At 38.5% G+C, this 10,770-nt stretch overlaps 1 protein-coding gene across 2 annotated transcripts in view; it reads left to right on the top strand.

Annotated features, from left to right (window-relative positions):
- Window positions 1–10,400: 10,400 nt before the first annotated feature.
- Window positions 10,401–10,770, top strand: part of LOC125915750 (zinc finger protein 420-like) — a 76,411-nt gene continuing 76,041 nt past the window's right edge. For both annotated transcript variants that reach the window (XM_049621732.1, XM_049621733.1), the window contains exon 1: window positions 10,401–10,647. In XM_049621732.1, coding sequence (XP_049477689.1) covers window positions 10,633–10,647 — 15 coding nt within the window. In that variant the 5' untranslated portion in view covers window positions 10,401–10,632. The remainder of the gene's footprint in view (window positions 10,648–10,770) is intronic.

Genomic DNA, 10,770 nt, shown 5'->3' with positions numbered 1-10,770 from the left:
AATAAATTTCATAATAAAAAAAAAAAAGAAAATTTGAACAGACCCATAACCAGTAAAGAAATCAAATTAATAATTAAAAAATCTCCCAAAAAACAAGAGTCCAGGGCCAGATCCTTTCCAGGGGAATTCTATCAAATATTTAAAGAAGAGTTAATGCATATTCTTTTGAAGATTTTCAAAAAACAGAAATGGAAGGAAAACTTCCAAACTCATTCTATTAGCCCAGCATTACCTTGATTCCCAAACCAGACAAAGATCCCACTAAAATGGAGAACTACAGACCAATTTTCCTGATGAACTTGGATGCAAAAATTCTCAACAAGATATTAGCCAACCAGATCTAACAATACATTAAAAGAATTATTCACCATGATCAAGTGGGATGTATTCCTAGAATGTAGGGCTGGTTCAATATCCACAAATCAAGCAATATATCACACTAATAAAAGAAAAAAGAGCCACATGATCCTTTCAACAGATGCAGAGAAAGCATTTGACAAAATGCAACATCCTTTCTTGATAAAAACCCTGAAAAAAGTAGGGTTAGAAGGATTATACCTCAAGATCATGAAAGCCATATATGAAAGACCCACGCTAATGTTATCCTCAATGGGGAGAATCTGAGAGCTTTCCTCCTAAGATCAGCAACATGACAGGGATGTCAACTCTCAGAACTGTTATTCAACATATTATTGGAAGTCCTAGCTTCAGCAATAAGACACAACAAAGAAATAAAAGTCACCCAAATCAGCAAGGAGGAAGTCAAATTTTCACTATTCTCCGATGTCCTGATATTCTATGTGGAAAACCCAAAAGACTCCACCCCAAAACTACTGGAACTGATCCATGAATTCAGCAAAGTCACAGGATATAAAATCAATGCACAGAAATTGGTTGAAATTCTATACATCAATAATGAAGAAACAGAGAAATCAAGGAATCTATTCCATTTACAACTGCACCAAAAACAATAAAATATCTAAGAATAAACCTAACCAAAGAGGTGAAAAATCATTGCACTAGAAACTATAGAAAGCTTATGAAAGGAATTGAAGAAGACACACACAAAAAGGAAACACATTCCATACTCATGGATTGGAAGAACAGATATTGTTAAACTGTCAATACTACCCAAAGCAATCTACATATTCAGTGAAATCCCTACCAAAATAACACCAACATTCTTCATAGAGCTAGAATGAATCCTAGAGCATAGAAACAATCCAAAAATTTGTATGCAACCAGAAAAGATCCTGAATAGCCAAAGCAATCCTGAAAAAGAAAACCGAAGCTGGAGACATCACAATTCTGGACTACAGCTGTGTTACAAAGTTATAATCATCAAGACAGTATGGTACTGGCACAAAAACAGACCCACAGATCAATGGAACAGAATAGAGAACCCAGAAATGGATTCACAAACATACTGCCAAATAATCTTTGACAAAATAGGAAAGAATATCCAACGTAAAAGAGACAGTCACTTCAGCAAATGGTGTTGGGAAAACTGGACAGTGACATGCAGAAGAATGAACCTGGACCACTTTCTTACACCATACAGAAAAAATAAACTCAAAATGGATGCAAGATCTAAATGTAAGACAGGCAGCCATCAAAATATTACAGGAGAAAACAGGGAACAACCTCTTTGACCTCGGCCACAGCAACTTCTTACTTGACATGTCTCCAGAGGCAGGGGAAACAAAAGCAAAAAATCAACTATTGGGACCTTATTAAGATAAAAAGCTTCTGCACAGAAAAGAAAATAATCAGAAAAACTAAAAGGCAACAGAGTGGGAAAAGATATTTGCAAATGACATATCAGATAAAGGGTTAGCATCCAAAATCTATAAAGAACGTATCAAACTCAACACCCAAAAAACAACCGAGTGAAGAAATGGGCAAAAGAATTGCATTGACAATTTCCAAACAAGACATCCAGATAGCTAATAGACTAAGGAAAAAATGCTCAACATCACTCATCATCATAGAACTACAAATCAAAACCACAATGAGATACCACCTCACACCTGTCAGAATGGCTAAAATTAATAACCCATGCAACAACAGATGTTGCTGGGGATGAAGAGAAAGAGGAACGCTTTTGCACTGCTGGTGGGAATGCAAACTGGTGCAGCCACTCTAGAAAACAATATGGAGGTTGCTCAAAAATTAAAAATAGAGCTACCCTATGACCCAGCAATTGCACTACTAGGTATTTATCCAAAGGATACAAGAGTGCTGTTTCGAAGGGGTGCATGTACCCCAATGTTTATAGTAGCACTAAAGACAATAGCCAAAGTATGGAAAAAACCAAGTGTCCATCGACTGATAAATGAATAAAGAGTACACACACACACACACACACACACACACACACACACACTGGAATATTACTTGGTGATCAAAAAGAATGAAATCTTGTTATTTACAGCAACGTGGATGGAACTAGAATATATTATGCTAAGCAAAATAAGTCAGTTAAATATGACTTCACTCATATGTGGAATTTAAAATAATGCTGTTGAAGAACAAAAGAAAGCATATTATTATGGGATTGCAAAACCAGAATAACAAAATTTAACCCCAAAAATACTACATAAAAAAGATAAATTTTTAAAAGGAAACCTTCTATATAATTTTAAACTGTGTATCCATGAAGAGCAAACATTTTGACTTATTTCCATGTCTTCACTGATAGTAAAATAGTAAAGAATATTCATTGAAATCAACCATAAAAGACTCTAATGAAAAATTTTATGAATAAGCACTGAAAATACATTTAAAAATGTAGTATGTTTCAAATATATTCCTCCTGTTACAATGAAAGTAGGGCTATAATCCATTCCTAGTACCAAGCAGACAAACAATACCTTTAATTTCCAAATAAAGAAACACCATAAACATTGTAAAATATACCAGCAATTGCTTTAGAAAAAAATAGATATTTGGGATTAAATTCAGAAAAATAAATATTTCAGATTACCTTCAGAAAAACCAAATGATTAATTTTTTTCCTAAAGTAAAATTTCATTTCTAAAGAAAACTTTTTTAAATATGAGAATTTTACTAATTATCTACCTCACTTCTTATAACAACATGCCCACATCATATCAGAATTTTTGTTCTAAAAATTCAGAGATGAGGAGCAGCTGGGTGGCTTAGTCAGTTAGGCACCTGCCTCCTGGTCTCAGTTGAGGTCATAATCTCATGTTTTGTGAGTTCAAGTCCCATGCCCCAATGTTGGGCTCTGCTTTGACAGGGTGGAGCCTGCTTGGGATTCTCTCTCTCTCCACCTCTCTGTCTGCCCTACTCCTGCTTGCTCTCTCTCAAATAAACTTAAAAAAATTAAGAAAATAAAAATTCAGAGGTAAGTCTCATACACAATCAGAAAGTGCAAACACATATGAAAAGTAACAACTTCATATCATACAAAATGATAAAATTATGCATTTATGAATGAGTAGAGTAACAACTTAAAATTAATTATAGGCTGCGTATTTCCAGTTCTAAATGTTCTACCTCCCCTGGTATTAATTTCCGTAGGAATTCTAGGATACAAATAGATACATTAAATTATTTCCTCATGGAGGAATGGAACACAGAGAGTGGAAATTTCTAACTTCAGTTAATACAAAGAAAAATGAACTTTGGAAGTCAAATAAAGGATTAGATTTTCTCATTTTAGGGAGGTGCTTTGTAATGAAATTACTGAGTCCCAGATTTGTATGATTAGGATTAAAGCCTCCATAACATTGGAAAGCATAAAGAAGAAAACGTGATATCTGTCTTAATTATTTCCGGGGTTTCTGCGCCAAAACCCAATATGGCCACCACTACCCTGACACACTGCCAACACAAAGCAAAACAGAAATTATAAATGAGTTAGCACAGAGATCCTCAGAAATATGGAGATTTCCTCAGGGGCCCTCAAAGCAATTGAGAAGCTCTCAGATTAAGGAGGCCCTCACACTCCAAGGGGAATCTCCTGGTCCCTCATTGTGGATGTGATGGACCATCACCGCAGCTGAAAGAGAATCCTTAGAGAATATGAGAGGTTGATAATATCAGACAGCAGATGTCTCTCTGTGAGAGGGAGAGGAATAAAACTAGGCTTCTTAGACTAATTTCCATTCAAAGAGAACTACTCGAATGACATCTTAAGGTGTATCTTCCTCCTTCACATTTGGACCTCACCGCTATCATCTGCTTTATTCCTTCCCACCTGCCTGGGTGAGTGCCTAATGTTCCTTTTGCTTCACATGCCAATGCTTGAACTTTTGTTCCAAAAAGATGACCAGGCCTTGTTTTGGCACAATGAGACCTGTTTATAGAAAAAAAAGGAATATTTAGGACACCAGAGGTACTCAGTCGGTTTAGCACCTGACTCTTGATCTCGGCTCAGGTCATGATCTCATGGTTCATGAGATCCAGACCAAGTTGAGCTCTGTACTGACAGTGAGGAGCCTGTTTGGGATTCTCTCTCTACCTCTTCCCCCGCTCTTCCCTGCTTGCGTTCTTTATCTCAAAATAAATAAACTTTTTTTTTTAAAGGAATATGAGTGTTGATGGAGATTCTATCTTTCAATCCACTATTGTGTTCAGTAGAGAAGAAAGGACATTGTAGAATTCTGGAAAATGATTTCCCAAATGCTGTAGCCCAACAACCCCTGTGGAACATGCAGGAGGAATTTCCCATGTTCAGATCTTGACCTTCACTTTTGAATACTACTGATAAGGGAGTGTGGAGCAAGCTAAGGGCAAAATATAGGCTAACAACACCCCAACCCCAGGTGGTATATGTGTGATATTCCTCAGATGCTTCTGGTTGTCCAAGAACAAGGGAAAGGAAAGAAAGCAACTGATAGAGATCACAGTCATGCAGGAAAGGAACCTCCTTTAGATTACAGATCATTTAATAAACTGCAAGAAAAAGGCAATCTTATCCATAGCTTAATTTCTGGAAATTTAGAGACTGTTTCCTGGAGCCCTCATATCACCCTCATCAAGATGTAAGAAGGTTTAAGTGCTTGCTATGGTGGTGATGTGGGAAACTAAGGCAAATGAAAAATTAAATTCCCTTACTGCCTATAGTCCATTCCCAAGTCCTTGAAACAGGCAGAGTGACCTTCCTCTAAGGCATCAGCTGCCTCAATAATGACACTTTGCTGGGGGCAAAAGAGAATCTTAGTTTAACATTAATCCAACCTCAAGTATCCTGTAAGTATACTTCCTTTATCTCAACTGCCCCAAGATATATGCTGGCAATCATACGCCAAGCTTATAGCCTCCCAATATACATCCAAAGGGTCTCATGACTGAGGTTTTACTAAACAGTAATAAATGGTGCTTCTCTAGCAACAGCTAGCCCCTCAAAGTCCTGGAAAACTTGCTTTCAAAATTGCTTAGAGACTTACTCTATCCCTGAAGCCCTTCGAACCTGAAGGTATATAATGAGTTACCTGTCACAACGCCAGTGTAACTATTCTGCCCATGGGTGCTGTCCCCATGCTTTAATAAAATCACCTTTTTGCACCAAAGACATCTTCAAGAATTCTTTCTAGGTTGTCGGCTCTGGACCACCCCACCATCACCCCAAAACTTCATTGCTACTACTACATCAGTGAGTAGAAATTGGTATTTAAGACATGGGAAATACCATTTTATGTCACTCAATGTTTAGAACTGCCATTAATCCACAGAAATGATGCTACCTTAAGGAAGGGGAAGCAAAAGCTGAAAAGGAAACACCAGGAAGAATTTTCTCTCTACACACAAATAAGTAACTTTCCCTTTACTGCAAGGATATGAATTCCATTCTCATAAAAAGGAATCTTCCAAGAAACTGTGTTCAAATAAAGGAACAAAACCCTCGAGTGATGTTTGGGAAGTCTGGAAGGAGTTATGCTCACCCAAGAGGAGGTTTCCATAGTTCTCTGACATCACATCCCTGTACAGTTCCTGCTGACTGTGGTTCAGGCATTCCCACTCCTCCTGAGATAATTCTATGGCCACATCCCTGAATATCAGTGGTCCCTGCAATAAATAACACAGTTACCAAGTGGACATAGGCAGGGGTCATAATGGTACCTAAGATGAAAGAGGTGTAATAGGTCAACTTACAAGATATCAGAAAGCTTATTGTATATAAGTTCGGCTTAAACTCACCTTTCATGAATAATTGACATAAAAGCACATGTAGTTCCCTTTTAGGGTTATCAAAAATTACTAACCGCCCTATCTCACTTCTGTGACCTCGCCTGCTTGCTAAATAGATAACTTAGGTTGCAAAACGCTCCCCTACACCTTCTATCAAGATCTGGCCTAGGCAAGACCAACATGTAAAAAGTCACGAACTCACTGCCCCATGGTATCTTAGGTGTCTAACTATGACTGGTCATTTTAAACCCTCTTAGGACAAAGAACTTTAAATTGATAGGTTCCCACCAAAACTAACGTCTGTGTGTCACAATATAATTGGCTACCATGAAATGCTGTAAATTGTAAGTGGTTAAACAAATAATGACGTATTCTGACTTGCTAAAATCCATATAAGCTCACTGCTACCTTTGTTCGGGGCCATTCTCTGCATTTTTCTCCTTAAGATCAAGAGATCAGGTTTGGCCCGGTCATGAATAAAATCTTGCCTCACTTCTACTCAGTGTCTGGTCGTTTTTTTCGACAGCAGCCTGTTTCAGAGGGAGTTAATGTCACCAGCTGGAACCCAAGACCAGACCTTCATTGCTTACCTGCTTGTGCCCACAGATCTTAGTCCCTCATTTTACTTACCCTCTTCTTTCCACCTTATCTTTTACTTGAGGCAAAACACCCCATGGGCATAGCATCCTGTGGTAGAAACAGAAAGCATTCAACAAAAGGTAATGACTGCCCTGAGGAAGAGTTTGAGCCTGCTCAATTTGAGCTTAACCCCTGACTTCTACCTCTCCAGATGACCCAGGGAAAACCACAGAGTGACCACCAGTTACTTTTACCTCATTATAATACTAAAACTGCCACCTCAATTTACCAAACATACAAATTATGTATAGAACTGTTCTCTTAAGGTGTACATGTGACCTTAAGCCCAAATCTACCTAAGACAACAGACCTCAGAGCACCTGGGTGGCTCAGTCAGTGAGGATCTGACTCTTGATTTCAGCTTTGGCCATGATCTCAGGGTTCCCAGGATCCAGTTCCCTGTGGGGGTCTGAGCTGACAGAATGGAGCCTGGTGGGGTTTCTCCCTCTCCCTTTCTCTGCCCGTCCTCTGCTCATGTGTACACTTGCTCTATCAAAATAAATAAAACTCTGAAACAAAGATGACAATGCCTGTCTTTCTAAATTTCCACCCCAGCCCTAAATAAAAGGAAACCATTTCCCCTGCCTCTGTGGGTCTCTGCTTTGGAAGTTATTCCCTGTGATCTCCTTATTGGCTGTAAATCTAATTTTCTTTGAGTGACAATCTCACCTGGGGTAGTTTCTAGTTATGACTCTGTTTCAGGGTTTTAAGGCCCCCAAACACGTCATTATGTGATTCTTGTTTTCATTTTCTGAAAATATAAAGAAGTAAATAGAAGGGTATTTCTGTGACCTGATGTGGAGTGAATTAAAAACATCCTGGGTGGAGGTGTGATTTAGAATCTCTATTCCCACAAGTCAATATCCTTACAACAGAAAGGTGAGTCCTTCCTTGTCCAGTGGACACTGATGTGATGTGGGCTGGGAACCAAGAGTCAAGAAGTATTCTTGAGATGTTTTTGGTGCCAAAAACTGGTTTTACTAAAGCATGTGGACTCCTGGGTAGACTGTCATTTTGAGAGGGCATTGATTATATACTTTTAATTTGGGGAGTAAAGATAAAGTTAGTTTCCAAAGGGATTTTCATATGTTAACGAAGACCAAGTTAGATCTTGCAGGTCTGGCTATTGTGAAGGTAAAGCGACCCTTTGCCTCTAACAAAGCATTAAATTAAGGCACTTGGGAATTCCTAGAGGAATGTCATACTCTGCCAGTCTCAAGTATTTATCAAGGTGCTGCAAATTGAGGGAAAGTTAATGTTATCTACAGTTCTTTTGCCTTTGTTTTTCTCACCAAAACTATGGCAAGAGAAACTGACAAGTTTCCAGTTTCTGCACATCATTTAGTTAATTCCCCTAAAAGTCTTACAAATGATGAGAGGCAAAATATGAACTGTATACTAGGGGAGAAATCTGGCAAAGATAGCAAGCCAAATACTAGAAATTAACATCAGCTGTAAGGAAACAAATGGATATCAGTACCTAAATCACACCAAAACATCTGTATTACTGGTATGTTCTTGTGGTCCCAAAAGAAAAAATCAGATACAACTCTGATTATGAGGATAGAGTAGATTTATAGAAAGTTATATCACATATACTTATCATGTCCTGTAATATCTATGGTATTCATAAAAAAATTTTTTTAACACGTATTTACTTTTGAGAGAGTGAGAAAGAGAATGAGTGGGGTAGGGGCAGAGAGAGGGGGAGGACAAAGAATCCAAAGCAGGCTCCAGGCTCTGAGCTGTCAGCACAGAAATTGACACAGGGTTCAAACTCAACTTACTGCGAGATGATAACCTAAGCCAAAGTTAGACACTTCGCCGACTGAGCCACCCAGGAGCCCCCGTAGCTATCATTTTCAACTCTGCCTGTGTACCCATGAAAAAAGAAACATTTTGAATTACTGGCATGTCTTCAAGGACAGTAAAGTTGTAAACAATATTCATAAAATCAACCATGGGAAACTCTAATAAAAACTTGTATGAATGAAGCACCTTAAAAAAAATAAATGTATTATGTTAATAAATCCCTATTACACAGAATTTAAGGGCTTAATCCATTCTTTAAGAAAACAAAAACCTTTCATCATTTTTTGTTTTGTTTTTAAGTTTATTTTGAGAGAGAGAGAGAGAGAGAGAGAGAGAGAGGAGGGGTAGAGAATTCCAAGCTGGCTGCACACTGTCAGTGTAGAGCGGGGCTGGAACTCATAAACCACGAGATGATGTCTTGAACTAAAATCAAGAGTCAGATGCTCAAACCTCTGACCCACCAAGGTGCTCCTAAACCTTTCATTTCTAATAAACAAACACCATCAAAGTTGTAAAATATGCCAATAATCACTTTACCAAAAAGTCTTTTGGGTTAAATTCAGGTACATTTTCAGGAAAGTAGAAAAACTAATGATTCATTTATCCAGGAGTTGAAGTTCTCTGATTTTAGTTTTGTGAATTTTAATTGCATTCTTCTGATAGTAGAAAGTGGAATGATTTTACTTTTATTTGTTATCTTTTAGCTTTATCTTCAAATGGCACCCAGAGCCTCCTTCCAAAGATATGCATAGAAACTTCTTTCCAGAGTGTCAGTGGGTAGACATAACCATAGTGCTCTTGAGAATGTATACTTGATGATAGACTGGAATAGTGTTGGGGAGAGACAAGTGCATCAAAGATATCATGAAGGACATACCCAAAAGGTGACAACTGCCCATAATAAGAATCTCACTGCCCAAAATGCTGAAGGATATAAAACGTTTTGGAAAACTCCCCTTTCTACGTCCACTACTTCTGCAAAGTGGCATGTTTCTATAATCAAAGGCTCAAATCAAATGGTCAAACATACATATCTGCAGAACAAAAGTTAGGAAATCTAGAAAGTGACCTGGTCCATGCTGAAAATACTTATACCATTTTATCAATAGGATTACATTGACCTTTCGAACATTTCTGAAAATCAGAAATTTTAAAAATAAAAAAATAAGTAGTATCCCTTTGAGGGATCTTCACTGAGCAGTCAATCTTACAACATAACCACAGCATTTTTAATGAAAACAGAATTGCTCAGAACAGTGAATCTGAGAAAATATTTAACCAGGGTTCAAACATTAATTAACATCTGAGGACTCATTTGCCAGAGAACCATTATGACTGTAATAAATGTAGGGAAGTCTTTTATCAAAGTTTCAACCTTATCATATAGAAGAGTATTTGTCTTTAGTCAGATTCCTGAGGGGAACCTGAGAGGGAGTAGGTCGTGTCTGTTACATCCTTAAGAGCAACCTTACTCCAGAGGGGGTTTGCTGCAGTCAGACACTCCCTGCATTGTTCCAAAAAGTGTTTTTCCCCACCCAGGGACCTCAGGCCCTAATCTTTCCCTTTCTGCCTACTGAATCCTATCTTTTCCTATTATAATTCTAAGTGAGGCCCAGAGGTGATCAGGAAGGTTTCCCATTAATTTATCAGAGTTGAGTGCAGGCTTTGGCTCAAGGGTCTCCTGTACAGGAGTTGGGGAGGGTCAAGTCCTGTAGCACACTGTTTCTATGCTCAAGCAGAATTTGTGGGCTTCTGTGGGAGGGGAGGCCCCCTGAAAGCAGAGAAGGGAAACTCAGTGATTGGTCTCCAAGTGGGAGCTGACAGTTTCTGAATAGCTCCTGACACAAAGGACTAGGAACTTGGGCCTTTTTTGCATTTCAAAGCCCTGCCTGCAGGCGATCAGGTTACAGGAGGTGAAGAGGCAGTGTTGGTGTCTTTACCGACATTTTCTCCTACTTGTGCTGTGTTTTCTCCACAAAGATCTTCTGAGAAAGAAATCTTGAAGAGGAGGTGAAGGAAAAAATGGCCAGTTCTCAGGTAAGCCTTGCGCCCCAGGCCGGAGGACCTGTGATCTTTTTCTCCTGAATTCCGGGCATGTAGAAATTGCAGGGCACCTGGGTGTTTCAGCCATTTGAGCATCAGACTCTTGATTTGGGCTCA

Source organism: Panthera uncia (genome assembly GCF_023721935.1).
Source record: "Panthera uncia isolate 11264 chromosome E2 unlocalized genomic scaffold, Puncia_PCG_1.0 HiC_scaffold_19, whole genome shotgun sequence".
Lineage (NCBI taxonomy): Eukaryota > Metazoa > Chordata > Mammalia > Carnivora > Felidae > Panthera > Panthera uncia.
Note: the sequence above shows the minus strand (reverse complement) of the source record. Positions and strands in the feature narration are given on the sequence as shown.